Here is a 26270-nt window from a genome sequence, read left to right on the forward strand (position 1 = left end):
TTTGTTGAATATAATGAATAAAGGAACAACAAAAATGTTCTTCCCCGGTTCGAACACTTCGGTTCCTTACCGAGACATGCAACGCGATGATTAAACCGAAATAATTAAACCTCGTCCGTCTTTCGTTTGACATTCGTATTGTTTGTTCGCAAAGCGTTTCGGGAAACGGTATTTTTGCTTTTCCGCAGAATCGTTCACGCTCGGTGGAAATTTCGCGACGAGTCGGTGACTCGAAAGTTGTGCTTCAAAAGGACATGTAACACAGGAGACAGCCCTGAACTTTTTAACGGATCGATAATAGCCAGAGTCCAGTTCACGAAGGAAATCAATACATTGTCCTGCGGCTTCAAATGATAGCACGTTCGTCGGATTGGTGTCCACCGGACGCGGGTTATTAAGCATATTTCCCGAAACCATGAGCTTCGCTCGACGACGTCCGTTTCGTGTAACCGTTCGCTCCAATCAAAGAGGCAATTAACGGCCCTCGATATTGATATTGATATTGATATTGATATTGATATTGTCAATGAGTTTGGAAACAAAGCAAACTATCCTTCGAGAGTTTTCTCAATTTACTTCTTCATGTCCTAAGCAATTATCGGCACCAAGGACGAAAAATAACAGTTATTCTAAAATTTTCTAGGATAAAAATCCTTAATGAAAAATTGATTATTATTGAAATTTAAGATAATCTACACAAAATACAAAGAAGAAAGATCCTCCTCGATAACTGTTATCGATGAAGAAAAACTGTTTCGATCGATCATACCAGTTATCAATAAGAAAAGTTCATTTCGAACACTCATCACAATTATCAACGAGAGAAATTTATTTCGATCGCTCATAACAGTTATCGATGAGAAATTATTGATAAGAAAATTCATTTCAGTTGCTTATTTAATTGCTGAGCTGTCTACTCTTTTTCGGATGGAGCAAGCCTGTGAAATTCATTGAGATGGTTTCGTACAACAAGTCGAATCAACAGACCATAAGAACAACACAAAATCTGAAAAAAAATTCAAAATTTCTTCAACTAGGAAAATCAGACACATAGACTCCCGTATTTATCAAAACTAGCGTGCATAATTCACGCTGTGCCCGCAACTCAGGTTAGCGTTGAACGAACCTTTTCTGCTCTAAAATTAACGTTACATGATTTTCAGTGCAATTCATCAGGAGAAAATGTGGAAAAACTCATGTTTGTCACATTCAATTTTGATTGCAGCTTTCTACCATTTGAAAGTTGTACTATTTGATAACAATTATTACAAATTTCCTTCATCATAACTGTTATGAGCGATCGAAATAAATTTATCTCATTGATAACTGTTATGAACGGTCGAAATAAATTTCTATCATCGACAACTGTTATGAGCAACCGAAATAAACTTCTGCCATCGATAACTGTTATTAGCGATCGAAATAAATTTCTCTCGTTGATAACTGTTATAAGTGATCGAAATGAATTTCTCGCAACGATAACATTTACCAACAAGAGAAAAAACTTATAATCCTTATTTGTAACCAATATGATTTTAGTCGATGAAATCCTTGTTATTCCATGACTTTTTTTCTTTTTGGTTATAACAGGTATGGTCCCTAATAGGTACAGTTTATTTTTCGAAAGAAGATGGAAGATGATGCTTGGGCTATTTTCTTTCGAGGAACACAGAGTAATAGCATACTTGGTGTTGCTTATAGCTGTATAATGAGTAGAACGCGCGGATCTTTATGCACTTGTGGCTCATGAAAATTTTGCAAAAAAATCCTAGAATATAAAATTCGATAGAATTCAGTACGTTTTTGTTATTTATTTTGGCCTCACATAGGCCATACGCCGTTGAAAATAAAATTTTATTTGAATCCACTTCCTCGAAATTTCTACACAAAGATTGAAAATCGCACGAACATCCGCAGTCTGATAATGAGTGTATAGATGAACGTGCCCGAACCTAGATTTACGAGACTTCGTTAGCATCGGCGACGAGCGAGACTTCACCTGTTACAGCCTTTTTCTTCCACCCCCCCCCCCTCCTTTTTTTCTTTCAGTTTCAGAACAGACTGATCGCCACGAAGATTAGTTTACCGCCGATCGGCGTAAAAATATTACACTTGGCTCGTTACCAGATGGCTACCAGATGCTTTCTCAGCCAGTTGCAGCCAGTTTCTCGGTTCCGACAATGCCACCCGGCGAGGGACTCCGCGTCAAGTTTACGGAAATTAATAAGATCGTCAGTCTCGCTTCGTTCTTTAATATCTACGTTCGACCACAAACGACAACGGGATGTAATTGTTTCTACGAGAGGACCTTCGGTGTGACGAATATTTAATATTCGTTATCGCGTTCGCGTAGTTGCGCTTTCACGCGGTCCACATAACGGCATGTTTCTGAAAAAAATACATATTTAGTGTACGGAATGGTTCACCTAAATATATTATTCAATCTGAACGGTGTCAATGGACGATTATGTTTTCACGGTGACGAATCTTCTTTTTGCAAATACAAAGTGAATAACCTAATTAATCGAGGCATTTGTTTCGAACAGAATATTAAAAATTGTCATTGTATATGCACTAGTGGTGCTTCACCTAAAGATCTCCTTCAGTTATGATGCTATCAAAATTATTATGTATGCAATTTAAGTGGTATCAATGAATGAGTATGTTCTCAAGGTTACCTATCTTCTTTTTATAAATACAGAGTGAATAATCTAATTATTCGATGCAGTTGTTTCGAAGAAAATATTAAAAATTGCCATTGTATATGTATAAGTGGTGGTTCACTTAAAAATGCACTTCAAAATGCTATCGAAATTATTATTTTCAAAGTTACATATTTTCTATTTATAAAAAATGCAAAGTGAACGATCAAATTATTAGAACCACATGAAAATGTTTAATTGTATGCAAAGTGCAAGTTTAATAATTTTTCATATACACCCCACCCGGTGCGTCTTGTTAATGAAATGATTCGACATCTACTTCCTTCGAAGCTGTGGTTCAGGCCTTGGAAGAATACAGTACATTTGCATTAATACACATCTGCTTTTAAAAGATCCTTTTTTTTCGTTCCACCATTTTCTACTGAATTTATCTTGTCGATGCATCTTTACCACGGTCCGTGCATTATGTATGATTCGCGTGTCCTCAACCCCACTTTTACCACTTTGCGTGGTTTTATTTTACTTCTACCAGTGCCTCACACATTTTGCTACATATTACACACACGTATCTGTAAATACGAGGCAAAACAACGCGAGTCGCATGTATGTTCTATTCCGCGATATTATGGCTTGCAGATTTCAAACAAAACTGTCTTCTCCGTTCAGTTCAGAAGAAAGAACACACTCACAAACAAATTGTATTATAGCATAAAGAAAGATTCGTTAAAATTACCTAATTTTTAAGTAACGTTTAAATTCTACGCTGTAATAAAGCAAACTCAATTGTTCGCGTATGAGTTTCGCCGTTTTATGACCGCAGATAAAAATGTGCATTTTTATATCTATATACTTGCATATAAAAAAAGAATTTGATTACTCGGAAAACTGGTGACGACGATTTTTTTATGGAGCCATTAAAACCTTAATCACCGATATTCTAGAAACTGATAATCCCGAATAAAAAGCTCACATGTACGAGAGAAGATAGAAAACGTGGAAATGAAATAAGTGAAATCAGATTGTTCGAACCTTCACAAAACATCGAGCGCGAGTCGTGAAAAATACTTTTTTGCTGTCAAGATGCATTTTGATGTGTAAGCCTGAATGAATACCCCACTAAAATTCGTCGAAATTGTTATAATTTATTATACGGGATTGTGTATAATTCCAGAATAAACGTAATGTCGGCTCTCAATGCGCACGGTGATAAACGAGATAAGCCTTGTCTCTCATTGTCGGCAAGAAACCTCCGTGTGAACCACGATCGACCGTGACAATATGAGCACAACACGGGCCGAGTAATTTCCTCGAAGAAAATTGAAGTTCACTGTTTATTATATCGCTATAAAAAACAATTAACACAGGAACTACGCTGGGGTCTATCAAAATGACGGATTCCAAATTGTTCAATTTAGGATATATACAAGCTAACTTTCTTACGTCTACAACAAAATACATGAAAATTATTTGAATAAATTAGCGTTTCTCATCGTTACCTTGTTTAACATTACACCGCTACCGCCCGTCACTACCGCTCAATTGACAGGTTTTAGATTTTGTTATTTTACAATTATCGAATTTATATTCATGACATTGAATAAACATTCAAAACAAAATCCGAATAAATGGACCACTGTTATTTTTCCGAAGCAATGTAAAGTGGACACTTTTGGAGCTCTGTGAATCTAAATTTAATAATGATTGCCTTTGAGTAAAATAAGCTCAATTACGACGTGAATCGAGTAATATTAATTTCATATTTTACTGTTTGTTGTTGGTGACAAGTTGAGTAATATTAACATTATTAGAGCCTTTTGTTTCTCATGTTGTCTGTTACAATTAAAATTAAAATATTGTAAGAATTTCGCTTAATTTATTTTCACTATACTAACTTTTCTAAAATTTAATTTAAACTTGAAACTTCAAGTTAAAATTAAAATACTGTAAGAATTTCTCTTACTTTATTTTCACTATAGTAATTCTTCTAACATTTAATTTAAACGAAACTATGAAAATATTTTCATGAGAGAAACTTGTGAATAATTTTTATTTCAACACACATAAGAAAAGACGTAAAAAATCTGAATAAATTTTATCTTATCGTCATTACGAATCGATATGTTTAGATATGTCTGAAATAATTGAAAGTACAAGTGGATTTTGCTTGTTTCTTTTCATGCACTAACATACAGCATGTTGCATTTGTTCGCGTAAGTCGAAACGTTGAAGATTGATTACCATTGCCTGGCACAGAAGATTAATGCTCCAGAGTTACAGACTAGAACAATTTTGAGATATGCATTCAATGCTCAGCCGAGGACCGAACCGTTTCTGCCGGACACGGTGAGAAGTCTCGAGGCCGTTCACGTATAGTGAGCACACCTATGTGAAACGAGAATATAAAGCGTCTACCGTTCGCGAAAATAGGATTCCCTCGTAATTCATAATTCTGCCGCGAAAATACTCTGTAAAATTCACCTGTCAAAAATTAGAGTGGCTGTGAGCGCAAACAATTAAAAAGTTCACAAAACTTATTGCTTTTACAGTGAACGAACTCATTCTCATCGAAGAAATGTCCATAGACATAGCGCTTCCAGAATATAATTCTATAACAATAATTTTATAATTTTTTCAACTGTTAATTTTATACAATTATGCAAAAATTTTTATTTTCTATAAGAATGCGCAGTCTATATATTATAGTTTATTTTCACTAAAGAAAACATTGTCTACTGACAAATTCAGAATAAAATGACTGCAACTGCATAAAGTTACCAAAGGACAGCGAACAAAGTAATAATAAAATTAAACATGTTCTATCCTTTCCTCTCGCACTAATCCGAGGTGCGTTCTCTACGCTAATCCGAATTTGCATTATCCGAACTAAATTTCACTTTATATTATCACTAATACACGACATTAACTATTGCATCTCATCGGGCGATAGTGCTGCATAATAACCTGATAAAACGTGAACAACATTTACACAAAACAATTTTTTTACCATATTGATTTTACAAAGGTGTAAACAAAAACTTGACATTTCAAACGAGCCCATCAAATTACAGCACGACAATAGATAAACCACAAATTTACCAGCATTTACACAGCAGAAAGTCGTTGAATTTTCACCGAACGAGCGCGCAAGGGTTAAAACATTATAATTTATGTTATCAATACATGAATTTCTGCGGCAACGGTTAGCGTATCTGCCTGAAGTATTTAGAACAGAGATAGCAAGTAGAACTGACAGGGACACAAAGGTTGCGACGATGGTGAAGGAATAATTTCGTAAGTGTGTGATAATGTGTCGTTCGACACCTTCGTCCTTGAGACCTTCGCAGAGCAAACGAGCGAGCCGTTTTAATGATGGGCGTAATTTCCACGACATGAATTCACCGACAGGGCATCGCGACAAGACACAACTTACGTAGGAAACTTTCATACGATCGATGAAACCCACGGTTAGGTATACCAACGCGGAAAAACACATGCGTCGCACAATTTCTCTGGGGATTAAGTGTACGTGTCAGGTACTGACAACTTCAAGCGAGCGTCATTGTTTCTGTTCCACTTTTTGATGAACGCGATTGCAGTGGGACCCTCATTAGCGATACTATTTGTACGGTCTTGTCCAAGAAACCTACTGCTCCGCCTGTCCTATTACATTATTGGAAAATGTCCACTTCTAGATGACGAATCGCCATTAGCAATGGCTGATCATCAAGCAACACCAATACTGAAATTTCTATTACGCGAAATGAATGGGTTTGACGAATACGTTGTTCATTTCTGTTAACGATCGAAGTGCTTCTAGGACGAAGAGTGTGGCTGCACTCATCCTAAATGAAAATCGACATTCCTCTAATGCTGTCATCAAAGGGATCGTGTCCAGTTAACAATCTGGAGAGAAACGAAGTTTTTAGAAATTTTCTACTGAAAACATTAATGGGTACTCTATTTAAGAGTACATATTAACAACTCGTAATATAGTGATTTCTCTATATATGTCGCCAAGGCCTGGATGATAAACGTCGCGGAATTATCCCCACTACCGCGAGGTATACCTCGCGAGGGGCCGCGAAGCTACACAGACCTCGGACGCCGAGGAGTGTAAACATGACACGGCTCGGGTATGTCTCCTTGATGGTACACGACAAAACCAGTGTTGTTGACATATATCGAGAATTCAATGCACAGTGTTCGCTCGATATATGTCCACAAGACCGGTCTACCCAGGGATATATATCGGCTAGAAGATACTATTCTTTAGGAAAGCAAAACGAAGCTTTTTGGCCCCTCACGGGGTATAATCCGCGGCAGTGGGGATAGTTCTGGGTCTTTTATCGCCCAGATATTTGGGACATATATCGAGTAAAGATTGTAATTTCTTTACCGCCGCATCTTGACAAATTCATGCGAAGATTACTACATTTTATGTATCAGATAACCGGAGGATTGTTTTCAATGAGAACGTTTTTTTAACTCACAAAAAATAAAAAGTTTAAACATCGAGAAAAACACTTCGTCCATCTACTAAAGAAAATCCATATATTAACAGAATCGTCAAAAAGTTCCGATGACCCAAAAACAATTTCTCTAAAAAAAATCTTGTTTTTCAAGATCTCATTTTTCAAGATTTTTCTGCAAAGAATTACCACAACTGCATAATACACGTATACTTTTAAGGAAGGCGCTCATTTAAAACAAAAGCCCATTGGTTTCAGAAAAAAGGAATCATAAAATCACGTTTCTTTTTCAGATTGTTATCTAGGCGTGACGAAAACCATTCGTACAAGTACGCGAAACAACAAAGTTCGTACTTGGGTCTTTACAGGCCCAGTAACCGCCGCCAACGGTTAATTATGCTAGCGGTTATGAAGAAAAGAAAAATTTGCTGCACTTCGGAAGGACAATGTCCCAAGCAGGTATACTATTTGAAATGCGATAATCCCCGGTTAAGAGGCGCAGTCTGTGGTTCGTGACGGGTCTGTTATCCGGGGAGGTACCTGGGTGCTCTGGGAATGGCCAGTTGTTTCATCCCTCGGTTGGTTTGGTTTGCTTTACGTTAGAATGTGCGAGCGAAACGGAAGGTCGAGCTGTTCCACAAATTCGTGGGAAAGTACTGTGTTTATTAAGCTTGGCGGGAGAGTCATTGTTCCTTCGGTTGACGCAGTAATCCGAGTCATCGGATTGTACATATGCGTGGATAAATGGAATTTCTGGACGTACGTTGCATTTCTTATACATTCTGCAATGTATCGAATGAATTTATGCAAAAAATACTGCATTGAAAGAGTTTACCTTGAATATGAATATTAACTTATGAACGCACGATTGAATATTAAAAGAGACTGGCGTGTGATGCTTTGTGGACGTGACGAAATCGAATTCAGTTAGATTTTATACAGTTTCTATTAGGACATGCGATTCAATAATAAAATTTATTCCATCATGTGCACAATGGAAAACCGATAATTGTACCGTGGTAAATTTAATATTAACACTTCATCTACCGGAAGCCTATTAATAGGATTTTGATAGGATTTTAAACAATAGAAATGTCCAATGACAATCCGACAAGGTGAACATACGAATAGATAGAGAGAATGCAGGTAATCCGAAAAGGACGTGAAAGAAAGAGCGAAAGAGAGAGGACGTTTTGCGGTCACGAAGGGGGTTGCATTGTCCTTTCGTGACGGATTTAAGTGACCACCCTCGATTTCCGACGCAAAGTGGCCGTATACCGTGATTAGGATCTCCCGACTCCGACGCAACACGACCAACCAACGTGTGGACAAAGTTGCTTAATCGACCCTCCTAATTCATGCGTGCGTGCGTGCACGCATCAAAGGACCAGCGTGAGCGCAACTGTCGCTGCGAGGGGTGGAATTGAAGAATTTCGGTGCGTGCGTCGAACACCGAAAACGAGAATCACCTGCTTCAAATCGCTAGACGAGATCAACAATTTGTCATTGTAACTTGGAGGAAATTGTGTACTGTTAGTAGGACCTCAATTGCCGAAGTCTCTAATATCATGTTTCACCCTTAACATGACCTCTCTCTCTCATGACTCCAACTAAATTTCTGTACACAAAGATTCGCTACTGTTCGATAATTGAAAATGTCAAGTTTTTTTAACTTCTTTAGAACATTTGGATTATTTTGTTCGTCTCGTGTCGCGTAATCTCGTCGGTCTCCCACGGGCTTGTCGAAATACGGTGACACGTGTGCCAGGTGGTCGCGCGGGCGACTTCCTGTTTATGGTGTTTCCGCGTCACGTGCTGATTAGGATAGCGCACTACTTCTCGTACCAAGAGACATATCCGAGACACACACGTGTATCGTCGCGAGAAAATGCCCCTGTGTGTTCATGATCCTAAGAATGTGCAACGCCAGTATCAATCGCATGCGGTTGGCTGTTCGAGGTTGTACAGGTATACACATGTACACGTACGTATACGTGCAGTGTCGATGCGCAGTGCACGGATTGAACGAGCGCCGGCGCCGTGGATAATCCAATGGGATCATCTGCCAATACTTGCGGAGCAAGGTAGACCAATGGTGTGCTCGGAGGGTGGTCCGTAGACGACTTAATTATCTCGCCGCGATTGCGCTTTTTTCGCGTCAGCTTGCAGAAGCTGACTCGAGTGTGACATCATCTGAACCGAATCATCCGACACCTGCTAAACAGTTACAATGCCTACACGACCCTCTGTTGCGAGTTCGGAGTGTGCTAAATTGATTTTACCGAACTGACGATTAGTCTTTATTGGTGGTCTTTCGAGTGAACCCTTCAGGGTCGTCGTCTGTGTAATACACTGACTCTGATTCGCTCTCAAAATTGATCAAATGATGCCTGATTATTTTACACACGATGGTTTCATCAATGAACACTCCGACTATTACACTGCGGATCTTCCTGCAAAACAGAAATTATCTGTCTCAATTGCAAAACGTGGCAATTAAATCAAATGTTATTTCCGTCTATAATAAACTGAACGATATCATGGTAGTTTTACCGTTTCATGTTTCATAACAAACTCTGTTTAAAATAAAATGAACTTCAAAGTTTTTTTAAAAATTGTGGGCATTTCCCACATAATCCACTTGAGAGATTTGTTATTATTGATTCGAAAAAAAACCATCACCTTTATCTGTATTCGAGTTTTCGTGGTCCAACATTAGCTTGGAAAATGTGGGAAAGAAAATTGATAATAAAAGAATATGAATGAATCCCGCCATGGCTGCCGTGTATCATCGGAAGCGTCCGCCTTTCGAGGATTAACATAAACAATATCTCGAGTTAACATTTACGGGATTATCGATTTGATTAAATAATACAGCAAAATATAACGTCATAGGATTTAGAAAGGAAACCTCTTGGACTCGATACAGATTGAACCAATAAATTATCGTCGACGCGGCGATCAACAACGAATTTGATCGAATAGCATCGCCGGCTAACATAAATAGACCGCCTGGCCCTGTTTCCTCAACGACGGTAATTAATTAAAATTTCTGTCGTGCGTAAGTTACCAGTCTAACGAAACAGTAATTGGACAATCGAGCCGCGAAAATAATTCACAAAATGGATGGAGACTCCCCCGACGGATCCGGAAGTCGACCCACATTCGAAACAGATTTTCACGAGCATAGTTTCGGGGAGGGGAGGGGGGAGCCTTGCGAAATCTGAAATGCGAGAACGCCGGAAGACGATTTTTCGTCCGGGGTGGGGGGAGGTGGGGGTGTAATATAATCCATCACGCGCGACTATGGCAGGCCGATGAACGTCGGCCAGGTAGAGAGAAAAATAACGAGAGCCGTCCGACAAAAATAAAGGTTTATCTTTCGAAATACAGTTCATTGCACGTCGAGGAAGCGATTATTCATGGTCTCCGTTCGGATATCGAGGCGGTGGACCCCGTTCCGGGCACGTGAGAAATTATGGTTTCGTGAAACAGGAGTCGTCGGGAGAGACGCGACACACCGAAGAAAGCCGAGTTTGCGCACGGTAGTTTCGAATACCTACTTTCGTGGATACGAAATTAAACGCTAGAAGCGCGGTCCCCCGCCGTGAAACGTTACGGCCCACGTCTTGCGAGTGACGGTAACAGGTGGATAGAGACATCGACAAATGAAAATAAAAACGGACATTCCGTGCGAAACGCCAACTAGAAGAAACCACCGAGTAACAGTAAATCTATGTCCACGCTGAAGCAACAACGAGCATAGTCGACCAAAATTGACCCGAACAACAGACCGAGCAATCGAATTTTTCTCACAGTCTAGAAAGCGGTAAATCATTCGGTCGGGCATAAAGTCAACTATGCGAAGACATAATCCTCCTAATCCCGAAGAAAGCTCGATCAGCGATGATGGGAAGATCTGAATTTGCCAGATATAACAGCACAACCGCGGAAGATTAGGCTTGTAGAAATAGAACTGGATTGTCGAGCGACTGCTTTTTGTAGCATAAACGTCGAAGAAACGGCGTCGTTGATTCGTGTTTAAAATCCTCTCACAGGAACCCTCGAGGAAATGTCTCGAGCATAAAAGCTGACACGGGAGACAGGTGGATCTAAATAAAGACTGGACCAACGCCAGAACCAGCAAAATGGCCGACCAGCAAGCGTCGCGTCGCTTCGCGTAGTCTTCATCGTCGTCGTCGTCGTCGTTTGGCGGCCGGTTATGATAGAGCTTACGACACCACGGGTTTACCAAGCTCACACCGAGAAAACCCTCGAATTCGACACGTGAAACTCACGGTGGTGTAGAATTTCACTTTTCCACCTTTGCGCAACTAATTCGAGGACACGTGTTCCACAATACACGCCGCGCGGCGCGGCGTTCGACGTAAATGATATTCTCGTCGACGTATTTGAATACCGATGATGCGCGAGGGTCTGCGTGCGGCTCAAATTAATGCCTCCTTCAACCTCTATCTAGCTTTATCTTCTGCGAAACCGGAAGCGAAGTTCCCAGGGCAAACATCGTTTAACACACGTCCCGCAAAATAGTGAATTTCGAACGACCAAGACACGCTGCTTCATTTTTGCGCTCAGTCGACCATTTCTGTATCGAATCGATGCTACCAATTACAAGAAATAAATGCAAAATTATAGATAACTTAAACCACCTTTTTCGTATCAGTAATTCTTCTTGATTTTAGTACCCTCTTTATAACTTTCTCATAGTTTAAAACGCTTTATTACTGCCGATAAAAAGAACACTATAAGCAGCCAACAATTTACCTACCGGAAGCCTATTAAAAGGCTTTTTAATGGCTGAAGCTCTATCTCAAGGAAGCTGAACAATTTTCTTTTATATAATAATTTCAGATCAAGTTATTACACTAATTCTGAACGTTTGTTGAATTATGAATGAAATTGCTGTGGAACATTTTATTGATAAATTCTTTAATGTTTGATCGTTGGTTTTAAAAAGACTGCCAGAAAATTGCCAGTAAGTAAAGTGTTAATATCGATGATTACCAGACTGTGGATTTTATGCATTTATGACAAAAATGTCTGTATGTTAAAACTATAAAAAGATTACAATAATTTGAAAATATGAACACATTGTTTACAGCCAGATAAGACTACAAAAAAGAAAATACATCTCTATTTGATTCCTATATGCTGCAAACAGTGCAAACAATTTTTATTTTGCATGAAGTTCCGCAGTCTAATGATTACTATGCAAAATTATGTAGTTGTGGTCTCTGCGGATTTTTATGCAAAATAAAAATTGTTTAAGCAAATGTAAGAAACAAAAAGTTAATAAAAATATATTTTCTTCAGTTTTATATTTTACCTGTTCGTTGTTGTTATAAATGCATAAAATTCGCAATCTTTTTCATAGTTCGAAACACTTTACTACATCATACGTCTATATTAAGACGCTATAAAGAACATTATAAACAGCTGATATTTTAATGGTCCATAAATAAATATTATAATAAGTAAATATTCTCCATATTATTGTTTCAATTTATTTAATAATCTTTAGTAAATAGAAAAGTACTCTGCATAGAAAGTATCGTTCATTTTAAATAATATTACAAATAAAGAACTAAAATGAGATGCTTAAATGCACAATGAAACAAAGAATCATTCGACATTTTCAAAAAGATACTTTCCAACATTTCTGTCTAAAAAGTCTAATTTACCATTTCAAGTAAATCTTTGCGTGCGATCTCATTAAACTGTGTCAATTGCGAATCGTTGCAAAGTATAAACGTGGATTTGTCTCCACATTTTGCAACACCGCATAGAAACTAGACTAAAACAATCTTTTACCGAGAGAAGAAACTGCAATTTCCCCGTTCCGAAAGTCGGGAAAATTTCACCAAAATTTTAATCTTGCAGAAATTTCATTGAAAATTTCGTACACAGTTCTCACGTTTGCACCGTGGTAAATCGACCACCTAATCAGCGAATTTCTTTTGTCTTTCGTTCCCTAACAGTAAACAGTACACCGTGTTATATTAAAGTCCAAAAACCACCACGTACAACACCAAAAAATACAACACCAATAGCGACACCAAGTGTAGTGTAAGCCTTCATCACACACACAAGGTTATTAATGATTATAATTGGTTAGCGGAGCCTTTGCACTCGACGAATAATCCATTTTATCGAAACAAAATTCATGTCGTACAACAATCGTCAGTGCGTTAGTAAGTACCCTGCCGTGTACGCGGTTGAAATCGGCGAACGCGACGAAAATTTCGCCGTCAACGCTTCAGATCAACAAACAAATTGTTGGCAAAACGTACTTTCGACTGTTTTGCGCTTTTCCGTGACTCTGTACGTACACACACTGCCATAGAGCATTAAAAAACAAAATAAACTTTTGTCGAAACATTCTTGATATTCAAACTGTTATAACCTCGTGACAGAAATTCGTACTATGATCATTCTGGACGCATTTTTCAGAGAAGCCTCTGTATTTTGTGAAACGATGGAAACACGAAGATACTTTGACTCTGAAAAAAAGGTTTTGTTCTCAAAAATCTTTTAAACCCAAACAATTCTACCTCGGCATTTCTAAATTTTTCCTAAAATCATCATAGATTTGAAGATTCAAGTTTTCCTAACAACGATGTTCAAGAAACCTGCTGTAAGATTTTTTATAGCAGCCTTATTGAATTTTAAATGAAAAATTTGACGACGTTAAAGAATATTCGAAACGAGAAGGTATGTCCGTTTTTCCACTATTCCACATGATTCAGAAACGGATTTGAAAAAATCATTTAAGGGTTCTGAAAGCAGAGGCTTTACGCTTTAAAATGGGCGCAGAATAATTGACGTATGATTGCTCGTCACGAGGTTATAACAGTTTGAATTTAAATTTCACAGATAATGTTCGACAAAAATTTCCACGACAGTACATACATATATCGTTGATGCGGAGTGTTTCGCCAAAAACAAGCCACCTAAGCATCTCTTTCAATTATGACAACAAGAAATATTTCACATATAACTTGGATAGTGTCAAACACGAATGTGCTGCAAAACATATTTTTTCCAAAGTCGAAGTTCTCTTCGGAGTTGTTAAGATACTGGTACAGATTTGCAAAAGAAGAAGAAATGTATTCAGATGCAAACTACATCTTTAAAAACTCCAAAAATAACCACGCAAAAATATTCTTTGTGGCGTGTTCGTTCGACGTTACTCAAATTGCATAGGAAATATTTTTGTTCAACCGAATTTTTTTTTAAATGCCGATTCAACTCGTCATTTTTGTTTGCTATCCACCGTGGAAAATTTAGTTTCTGCTCAATTCAACAAAACATTTTTGTTGCATCGATTTCACTTGTCTCCGTAAATGAATGAAAAGTTAAACGGTTAAAACAGGTACGATTTAATTTTTAAAAAACTTATGATTGAAGACAGAAAGAACCGTTTGCTTGGCTCCCGCTTCTTGCAAATTGATGCAGCAAGTTTTTATTTAGCATAAAGATGCGCAGTCGAATAATTACCGGTCGCGGGTATTTACGAAGCGCAGTTTATAATGCAGTTCGATCGAGATGCTCGAGCGGCTTATTTTCGGCGAACCGATTCGCAGACACGTTGTTTCAGTGCGGTCTCGTATCTCCGCGAATTTCCGTGCTCGGCGAAAGAATCTGGCCGGGCCAAACGAGGTAAACCGCGATGGAATCGATTGCCGTTATGAAAAATTAATGAACGTTGTCGTGTTTCGCGGCGGTGCGGGTCGATTTCCGGCGAAAAACACGGAAGATCCACCGGTTCGACGAATCGGCCGCGTCGTTTATAATTCAACGCAATTCTACCGGGCACGGTTAATCTCTCTCCCCGTTGTTGTTTTTTCTTCGCACTTTTCAGCCTCGTCTGGTCAACGAATTCAAATCGGGTAGCCTCCGATCGAGCGGTTTGCGACGAACGTGAAAATTCTAATTTTCCCGACGAAAAAATCTCAAAATTTCGTGGATTCGACACGACGAATACCTACACGCTGGCTACCAAAGGTGTGCGGGCACCTGAAATTTTATTCGGATACCGAAAGCTTATAAAATTCAGGTACCCAAAATTTTAGGTGGGTCGGGATCCCATAAGTTTGCAATCTTAGAAGTTAGAATTTTAGAACAATTTTGCACAAAGAAAAATTTTTCATTTTAACTCGTCGGTTGTTGGGTCGTTTCGAACCCGAAATTTCGAGTATCCACGCACACTCCTACCCGTCCATTAACACTCGCAACGATTGCCCAGGCGGGCATAGTTCTCGCGGCAATCACTGTAATTATGTATGCTGCGAGACCGTGAACGTTGAAAACGTTGAACGAAGCGAGAGAGCGCAACAACGATTCGCGTGGATTTCGAATAATTTTTCGAAACCGGGCGAACCCCGCCACCAAAGGCAAACCATATGAAAAAAAAGACAATGTATACATATATATGTATGTACACACATATACATATACATAGGTATACATATATAGTAATGAACTTAAAACTGAGAAAAGTACACACGTCAATAAGTTCAAACTCGAAAAGAAACAGAATACTTGACGGAAACACACTCGATATTAAAAATAAAACAGTAAGGTGGAAACAAAACCTGTAAGATGTGCAACTAATTGTAAGTATCTACGAAAATCGTGGCGAAACTTGTTTCGATGCTTGCTCGTAAGTGTCGCTGTACGCCGATCGATCGTTGCGACATTTAATAGCAAGTCTCTCTGCTTGAAGGATCACGCCTTCGACAAAAAGAAAACGATAAAGATGTGTATGTGTGTGTGTGTGTGTATCACGGTGTGTTTCTCGTTGCTGTTACCTGAACAAAGAAGTTGCTGCGAATAGTACACCTTTTTCTGTTTTTCTCTCGAATCGTAACCCGTCGTTATTGCAATTAATAGATATTATTATTAATGACTACAATCACGATTATTATGATTATTACGATTATTGTGATTAAGAAAAAGAGTGTAAAAGAGTAAAGACCAAAAAAAGTCAAAACCAGTAACAAACAAATCTTTCAGCAACCGCAATCGTCAATTATATCACTTCAACGTCAATCTCATCAAGAAAGAAGAAACAAAAAACACAACCAAAAGAAAAAAAAACAGTAGAAGAAGAAGAGACCGATCCTCGGAATTATCGCTTTGTAGAAATAAATTCATGGGTACTCATGGCTTCCGATACGTGTGCGTGTGCCGCTTTCTTTTTCTCTCTTTTTTTTTCTCAAATATCTCTGCCCCTCTTTTTCTGTCTTTTTGTTTCATACTTTTTTTTTCGTTTCGTATCTGTCTGTGTGTGTGTCTCTCTCCCTCTCTCTCTTTTTGTTCGTTTCTCTCTCTCTCGCTCTCGCTCTCTCTCTCTCTTTCGATACTTTTTTTGCATTTTAATTGCGCTCCTTTAGAACAGCCCTTGGCGATCTCAAGGATCTCGCAAACGAGGATTCTCAGCCTGCTCCCTTACGCGCACGCGTCAGGATGCTGAAACGTTATATACAGTCTATCTTTAACAAAATATGTTAGCAAAATTATTCAACCAAATACCTTCGTTTCCGTGTATGAATTATCATTCGTATTTTCTTTTTTTTTTTTTTTTGTTCGTTCGGTTACCTAAAGCGGTCACCTCGAATATAAAAACGTGCATCTCGGAAAAGATCGTAGAAAAATTCGATATTTGATTGTTGTTTACCGTTTTTCTTGAAAATACCGTCGAATTTATATAGACTATGTATTGAGAAATGTATGCTAGATGCATGTACTATTTGTTGATATCTTATGAAAGTCTCGACGTTGAACCTCGTGATTTGAATACCGTAATCAGAATGATCGCGAAGACGCCTCTCGACTTACACAATTTTTCGATATGTAACGGTATATACTAATGACATGTGTAGGTACGTTCTTACTTATTCTTCGACAAATCACATCAACGTGGACTCACCCATATTGGCTAGGAAGAACCGCGGGATATCCAGCTCGAATGCCAGCAGCGAATGGGAAAGCTGAAATCATAAACAATTCGTAGTCAATCCTATTTACGTTTCTAATGGTCAGCCCTGAACTCGAGCACTCGGGTCCGTCTAACACGTCGAACATTCTGTTCTGCCCGAATACGTGCTTCGATTACCGTTATCTGTGCAAACTAAATAACTAGCACTTTCCTTGGAAGGAATTTCGTTGAACGGACAATTTAATACTGTATATCGAATTGAATACTTTCATATAGAATGGGACCTCGATTATCCGAACCTCCTATATCTGAAGTCTCCATTTACTCAACACGCTTCACGTGTAAATACAGTGACTTCTCGATATATGTCAACAACACGGGTCTTGCCAGCATCGTGCATCGTCCAGGAGACATTCCCGAGCCGTGTCATGTTTACACTCCTCTAGTGGGGATAATTCTGCGACGTTTACTATCCAGGACTTGGCGACATATATAGAGAAATCACTGTAGTAGGTAGTTTGCAATACTCGAGTACCCGGAAAGTTAAAATGCAAAGTTAAATTGAAAAAGCGGCGTACTCGTGTGATTAAAAATTTTTGGGGTCCTCAAACTTGACTACACCTGACTTCAACTTCGAACATTGCAAATTTCGGAATCCCGACCCGAACCCGAAATTTCGGGTATCCAAAGTATCCGATATAGTCTAAGGAGTTCCACATGCAACATTATACATTGTGCACATCAATGAAGGTTTAATCTATTATTCGAACGGTCATGTTTCTATGTTCAGTCCGGATAATCGAGGCTTCACTATTCCATAAAACTTATTCTTCTTTTGTAACGTTGTAAAATTCTTTTCTCGACGATTCGCAAGAACGTCTGAATCGTAAAACAGCGCATGCAATGAACAATTTTCTCAGCTTATAAATCTCAACAGTTCGTGAAGTTTCGAATTTTCTGTGGGTCCTCCGACGAGAGCTTCTCAAACCTTTGCACTCGAATGGCAACTCAGGGTTACCACTAAAAATTGTCAGAACATAATTCAGAACCATTTTTAAATTGTATAATCTGTGCTGAATACGTTGAGAAAAATTTTAAGTGTGATACATAGACTACGGACTTACGTATTTACGACAAAAGTGCAAAATATCAGAAATACATATATTATCTTTAGTCTATCAGAATTATTAAAAGAATAAAGTCATTTTGACTTCAGTCTTTTGCAATTGAGACAGACAATTTTACATGAAAATTCGCAAAGTCTAATGATATAAATACGCTGAATTTATGAAACGCGAAAAATTATATAAAATAGAAACTTCGAGTGTAAAGGGTTAATTTTGTAAATGACGTAAACAACTGCGCACTTAGCTGACGAAGAAATTCAGTCGTGTATTTGCAGAGAACGTTAATCGTCCAACGGTACATTTGTAGCTTGTAAATTGAATGGCCGCATTATTTCGATTGCAAATAGGACACCGGTTTCAATAATCGTCGAGTCATTATTCTCAGGCGAATAATTGCGGACTGTATATTAACCTCGGTGCGAGGACGAAATTACACTTCGAGTGGTGAAATCTCACTTTTGTTCCGGCTGCACCAGAGTTTGTTTCATCTCGATTGTATAGTCTAATATTAAACATCATTAGCTGACGCCAGAGCAAACATGCTTTTTGCGCGGAAAGGAAAAGAAACAAAGGCAAATCCGGCACTTGGGTTAGGGCAATTTTAGACTTAGGTACCCAAGAAGCGCCAAGCTATGTTGGCCTGAAGCCACAGCGTGAATTTGAAGAGAGTGACTCAGGGGACGGTTCTCGATCTGCGCGTACGGCGTTCGCGAATCTGCCCTTCGCCCTTTCAGTCCACATTCGATGGATCTAATTGAGTAAGAACGTCGGAGGACCGTTATCTGCCAGAAAATTTCATCTACTACTGGCTCAAAATCAGAGTCCGATTCTATTTCGCACACTAATGTTATTGTCTCCTAATTAACATCCGACGTTGCGTTGGTTCACTGTCAGCGCACTATTCGGCCATAATGTTTTATCGATGTTGGACGTATGCCCTCCATGCATCAAGAAAAAGAATCACTTCCGGCCATGTCCTAGACATCCCTAACACCGACGAACCGAGATTTACCGATCTGGCAATATTTCAACCACGAAAAAGCCCACGATGCCTCTCCGCAAATATCAAATGGTAATTATATGACCGCAGTCAATTTCACGGGCCATTTGCCAACACATTCGTTAGATTTTACTGATCAAAATGAGTCCAAACACGATACCATTTGGATCATATTTACTCGTTTAATTCGCGATGCAGGAGAACCTCGATTATCCGAACGAGTGGAACATGAGTGTATTAAATTATGACTAAATGATGACTTTACTGATTTATACAATAAAAGCGTGATGTATATAGATCGAATTCTACATATAAAACACGTATGTATTCGGATAATTGAGAGTTCGGATAATCGAGGTTCTACTGCACCGCGGTTCAATGTGATCCAAATGATATCGTGTTTGGACTCATTTTAATCAGAAAAATGTCACAAATATGTTCATAGTAGCGTCAAAGAAAACTGATTAAAGACAAAAAAGTTTAGTGATTGCCATGTATCGCGACATTACTGTAACTGCAACAAAGCTAAACCAACAGGCAACGTGAAAACTAAAAATATGTACGATTGAATATTTTCTACCTTTTGATTACAATAAAACCACAGATCAAATCGAAACGTCGAGTGCCGAATTTTGCGTTCACTCCCAGAAGGAACAGGCGGTGTGCGCTCGAACGTTGCAGACGAAACTCGGCGTACAAGTTAAGATTTATCGAAGTCAAAGCATAACTTCACCCAAGCATCAACAACTCAAACAGCTACCGTCGAACCTGCTGAATCTGTTTCTAATGCCTTGCGCAATCCACATACACTGAATGACCGTACATCGCGGTGAGCAAACTTACTCGCTTGTAGATTACCCCTGGGCTTAGCTCCAAGAATCGCCAAGTTGACGTTTGCTTTGCGACCGTCGATTATGGGGTTGGGGTCTTTGCACGCCCTCTCCGCTGCCGGTCTGTCTCCCATGATCACCTGCGTGCAGATCCGATCGATTATTCGGCTAATCCCACTGCTCCACCTGGATCTTGGGCATTTTTTACCCCCCACCCTATGGCCACCGGTTCAAACTCCTCTCTGTGTACCTTGTACACATGGCCCACTTGATTCGCGCTTTTCTATATGTATGGGGCTTCTATGGGGGTCCTGGCTCTGACCTCTCATTGGCACAACTCGACTTGGGTCATCGCTAGACCGTGAATTTTGTGCGTTTATATCAAAAAAATTATTGCAATTTGAACCGGTAGAAAGAGTTCTGCGTTGCTCACGAGAGAAATATTTACGTTATTGTTCGCGTAGAGTATCACACTGCTCATCTTTGTAATTCTTGACATTTTTTTTTAGACATATTCTAGACTATGTGCAGGCTAAGTAATTGTTAAGCAATAATAGTAGTGAGAACTATCTTATCCTCGGGAAATTAAAAATACCCCATGCGAATAATGCAAGATTTAAATAATTTAAGAGGATTGATATATTATTTTGAACTTTTTAAAATTGTTGAAGGAAGAAAGAATTTCCAAAGTGGATCCTGTATTTTTTTTTAACAGATGTAGACAATTTTTATTTTCTAATTTGTCTTTTTATTATATCGTAATTCGAAGTTCTACTTACCAATTTTTCGTTGAAAATAAACATTTTAAATAGTAAAAGACGAAAAATGTTAAAAATATATTCAACCTAGTGATCGAAGAACGAATTTCCCATGATTGTAACAAATAGCGCAGGTCAAACAGGTTAATAAACAATCGAATTTCCATATTACCTTCCGATAAGCGATGCGTATGTATATGTACGCGTGATAAGTGGAGTACCGATAATAGAATAGAATAGAACCAACGAAGAAAGAACATTATCATTAGCGGAAAGCTGAAACATGTTTTTTTACATACGAGCGTACAACAAACTGGTTATGTTATCGTAATAAGTTGAACCACTATCTTTCCTCGCTCCCTTAACGCACTCGTTTTAACGTATACAGCAAACAGCAATTTCTTTATTCTTTCTGTTGGAAACGCACCGAAAACATAGAATTTATTCCACAATTCACGAATACGTACATACGATCGCTAGTAAAAATTAAGAAACTAATCAATTAAATAGAGACAGCGTGATACGTTTTTATTACCCATGTAGGAAATTATTTAAATACGATTTACAAAGCGTATTTTTCTCTGTGAGCATTCATTATTTTTAAATGTGCATTAAAACCAATTTTTTAACTTTCTCGTTTTTATTGCCCGCATACGAAATTATTTAACACATCGATTGCTGCGATTATTGATGCTTCGTTTTATTGAATTGTTTAAAAATGACTGTCAAAATTGATGTTCCCAAATATCAATTTATTGGTATTGAAATGAGCTAGAGTATAGTGTACGGTGGAAACTTCATTATCAAGTCACTAACAATTATTGTTAACAACGCAGATGGTCTCTATGAATGAAATATGAGAGAAAACTTGTGTGAAACGCACAAAATTCAGTAAAGTGTTAATTACTTCCAATTGTAGCTTCATAAATGAGCCGTCTGCTAATTATTAAGGAAAATCCTAAATCGATAAGTATGTAAGGGTCAATTAAATATTTTAACAAGAAAATGTTAAAAAACCTCAAATATCCTAAGAAAAGAATTAATTTTCTCACGGATTTTCTACGTATGAGAAAAAGAAAAATGATATTCTACCATAAAGAGGAAAAAACTACTCACTCTAAGCACGTTCATGAACTCCAAAACAAATCACAATAGGTATCAAAACAACACAACCATAAGAAAAATCAAATGCAACGATAAGTTTGGAAGATACTTACGAAACCGTAGCCCCTACTCTTCCCCGTTTGTCTGTCGGTGATGACGACGGCCTCCTCGATGTCGCCGTAGACGTTGAAGTGCTCCCTGAGGCTTTTGTCGGTGGTGTGATAGGGCAGACCACCGACGAATAATTTCGTCCAGGTGGTGTCTTTTTGTTGCGGCGTGGTCCCAGCTAAAGCGCCCAGGCTCGAGACTAATTCGTCCGGCCCTGGCGCCCCGACGGCACCCACCGCGCCGACGGCACTGAGACCAGCGGCACCAGGCATCAACATCCTCCAAATTTTGGCGAGATCACCGCCAGATGGAACGACGACTTGCTCAATTTTGACACTTTCTTTGGAACTTTGATCAACGCTAATTACGTCACAAGGTTAGCTGCATTTAGATGACTAGAGACTTGGGTATCTGAAAATAATATACAACACACATCCTTAGTCTAACGAAAATGCTCCTCCATATAGGGGGACTAGCCTAATCCGAACACAACACCTTGATTTACCATGTATTTTCCGGAAAAAAATTTCAACAGTTAATAATACAATGGAAACTCGATTATCCGAACCGATGATATCTGTAGTATCATCCCAACAAGCTTCAAAATATAGATCAGCTGATGCATATGTAACACTGTTTATTGTAAAAATCATTTTAATTAAGTTACTGTTCTATTATACGAACGTTCAAGTGTCCTTGTTTAGTTCGCATAATCGAGGTTCCACTGTAGTATCAATTGATCAGAAATTATAATTTTAATGCTTAACAAGAAAATTACAGTATTACTAGTACTGCTAATTAACTATGATTTATTAACTATTTGGTTGTCCCAAAAGTTTCTTTCGCAATCTGCATGCTTCATATTTTTAGATAACACGAGCATACAAAAACAACGATTTGTTCGATAAGCTTCCCGCTTACTTAATTATGCCATTTATGTGCTTTCTTAGGGAAGCACTGTCTGAATTTCTATTGTGCGCATTAATTGAAAACGTAACGAACTTTCGGGACAATTCTTACGACTAACACTTTGTGCGTTTCTAACGTGTAGGATTAAGACGTTAGGGTCGCGATAAAGCCCTAAGCGAAGCCGAAGGGTGCACTTCACGCGTATTCCCCCGAGGCGTTGAAATCACCGTTCCATCGGACCGAGCACGTGGGAAAGACATTGTTGCAAGGGCTCTAATAGTGACGAATTCTGTCCCTATTTTGACTGTATAAACGTGGTAAATTTTCTCCACTGACTTGGAAAAATTTGTCCAAGTTGCGAATTGTAGGAGCTATTCTTAAAACTTTACGTATAAACTAGGTGTCTTTATGCAAAATCAGAATTGTCTGCGTCAATTGGAAGAGACAGTAGCCACATAAAAATTTCGTTCTTTCTTTAAATAATCTTAGTCAGTTGAAAATAGTATATAGCCATTCTCAAATTCTTTTAAATTGCACCAACTTGTTTTTGTCGCAAATGCATAAAATCTGCAATCTAACTAGACTGTGAATTTTATGCATTTATGACAAAAGTGAATTAGAGGTGACACAGGTGGAATTTAATAATATTGTTTTAGTATTTTCAACCTACTGAACCTATTAACACATTGTTGACCGAGCACGAGTTAACTCGTGTTTTCATGCCCAAACGTTGTACACCGATCACGAGTTAACTCGTGATAAAAAAGATATGTCCATAGTTTCATTTCAATGCATTATGTATAATGCAAAGTTTATTGAAGTTTATTTAGATTCTTTTACTTCCGCATTCAATTACGAAATAATAGCTGGTGACATGAGATAGCTTCTGCGTAAAATTGCCGGTCAACAGTGTATTAAGACAGAAAATAAATTTCTATTTTACTGCAATTTGTTCCAATTTGAATCATTCCACGCGAGATCGGACACTTTTCGGAATCTGTGCTTCGGATTTGTTTCAAATTTGGATATGTTGTAGCCTTTAGTGACATATGAACCTGCCTTAAAAGATTTTTCAAAATCTTAAAAAATTGTCAGTTTTGCTAATCAAATTATTGTAGGTAATTTGTTTAATTATTGATTACAAAAAATCATACGACGAAACATTGTGTTTTTCCACGTAACACTGACAATTTTTAAGATTTCGATCAAATCTGTTGAACGCAATTTGTTCGAATTTAGAAAAATTATCGAAAGAGAATGTACGTAACTTCTGTTTCTGATAATTGACTTGGACCATTGTTATTTGGCATAAAAATCCGCCGTCTAAGCACGAGTATCGCATGCGTAAGGAGCAGTCCGTGTAGCGGCGTTTGCTCGTCACGCATACTATTCAGGAGAAACAAAATCCGAAGAAGCGCGACGCAACAGGGAGTAGCCGGCGCTCGTAGCAGAAAACGCGTGCGACCAATCGACGAATCGCAGCCCCCCCCCCCCCCCCTCTCCACGTGATCCTGGCGAAATGCACAAACAAATGATCGCATACGTTCGCGCACAGAGACACACGTTCACGGCCGAAGATCTGCCTAACGCGTCGCTCGACGTCGAAAGACCCTGATAAAAATAAACTCCCTTCTAGTCTGACACACTCGGCGAAGTTGCCGTTCCACTGTGTGCTCTCCGTCGATTCCTCGGGATTCAATCCGCTTCTCTCGCTCGTATACAAAAGGCTACTACTACACAGCTATCAAAAAATCCCCCTATGAGCGCGGAAGCAGAACCCTTGCCTCGCGCGTCGACGGAAAAACCTGAAGCCCGGATGAGCAAAAGGAAGAGGAACAGGCCGAACCGGCGTGGCCGTAGGAAGGATACAGAAGAAGGTACCACGAGGAAGAAAAGGGGAAAGAAGGAGAAGGGACCCTGACCTCCATTCAAGGTTTGTTAACGGTCTTGAAAAGGGAGCCAGTTCTGCTCCTCTCACAAGGAGCAAACCTCTGCTCCGACGGTCTAGGTATAGGGCAGGGTATTTTTCGTACCCGGGGCTCGGCTTTCGAATTTCTGCAATGCTGCAGGCGAGGATAGTGCCTGGATGGATGGATGCCTACAGAAGGGGTCCTCCCTCTCTCTCTCTCTCCCCTCTCTCTTTCCGTCTCCCTTTCGGTTTTTTCCTCGGCCTGGCCGATAGCTTCATCCTTCTCGCACTCACATTGTGCACATTAGGCACAGACCCTCCGAAGTGGGCCCTACGATTCTCTTCCGACCCCCTCCTGCAACCCCCCACCCCACCTGCCTTCACCAACACCATAACCATCCGTGATAGTGCACCACTTCACGAGAACGGCCCTTCGTCGTCCGTTTCTGTCCGATCCCCTAAAACGACGGCAGCTGCTGCAGAAAACCGGTGCAGCACGCCGTATAATCATATTGTTGTACTGCCATCGGACTCCTCCTCCACCACCACCGTTGCTCTTTCTCCCTTTTTCCTCATCCTAGAGCCGGTCACACAAACTACGCCCGGGAGCCTCGCTCGAGCATAAAGGCCCTTTTCCCTTTTTTCTCTCTTTTTTGTTTTTGTTTTTAATTTTAATACGACTACCGTAGAAGCAACAACCGTATTATGTATATGCTTGATTAATGCCCCGTGTTCCCGCGGACTCGAATATCTCAATTTCTCACCGGATATGATGCAACCGAATCCGGTGTTTTTCGTAAACATCTTGAATAATTTTGACGAACCGATTGGCCAGGGCGCGAGGAAGATAAATTTATAAACACCCGAAGACGAGGGGAGTCTAGCAAAGTTTGTGGGTATACGTGTTTGTAAATTAATAGCGTCATCCGGACTTGTTATAGAAATCTTCTTTCAGTTCTAAAGATATTGCGTTACTCATTCGGTAATCCTTAAATCACCTATAGGGCAATTGTTCCAGTAGTTATCTTATAAGCGTTATGGCTAATAGTTTCTCAATTCTTCAGTGTGAACACATAAAGTTATACATTGTAAGCGTGATAAGTTATGCATTTTTGTGGTAGTAATCGTATAGTCTTTTTAAACAATGCTTCATTCATTTGCTGTAAATTTACTGCCATAAAAAAGTATATAAAAAGAGCCTTTTAAATGGTTCTTTTTTACTGTACTGTATGGAAGTCTACCGTGTTTGATGGGTCATGGACTTGTGGATGCGAAAAAGATGAATTTAGAAACAGTAACGAATGAAATTACCCACTGCAAAAAATGTACCTAGTATAATCATATTTTAATAGTATCTTTCACGATTACTATACAAATCTTTTAACTAATTGTTCCAAAAGAAATTATTAGATTACGTTACTGGGGTGAATAG

The 26270-nt window shown here is 39.0% G+C and overlaps 1 protein-coding gene across 4 annotated transcripts in view; it reads right to left on the reverse strand.

The window, feature by feature from the left end:
* Positions 1-26270, reverse strand: part of LOC143365626 (RNA-binding protein 38) — a 41020-nt gene that overhangs the window by 11850 nt on the left and 2900 nt on the right. For all 4 annotated transcript variants that reach the window (XR_013084574.1, XM_076805972.1, XM_076805974.1 and 1 more), the window contains exons 2-4: positions 22026-22431; positions 20064-20190; positions 17085-17145 (exon numbers count right to left, since the gene is read on the reverse strand). Coding sequence is in view for 3 of the 4 variants with exons in the window: in XM_076805972.1 (XP_076662087.1) it covers positions 17085-17145; positions 20064-20190; positions 22026-22298 (461 nt within the window). In the remaining variant the exon portion in view is untranslated. The remainder of the gene's footprint in view (positions 1-17084; positions 17146-20063; positions 20191-22025; positions 22432-26270) is intronic.

Source organism: Halictus rubicundus, chromosome 2 (assembly GCF_050948215.1).
Source record: "Halictus rubicundus isolate RS-2024b chromosome 2, iyHalRubi1_principal, whole genome shotgun sequence".
Taxonomy (NCBI): Eukaryota; Metazoa; Arthropoda; class Insecta; order Hymenoptera; family Halictidae; genus Halictus; species Halictus rubicundus.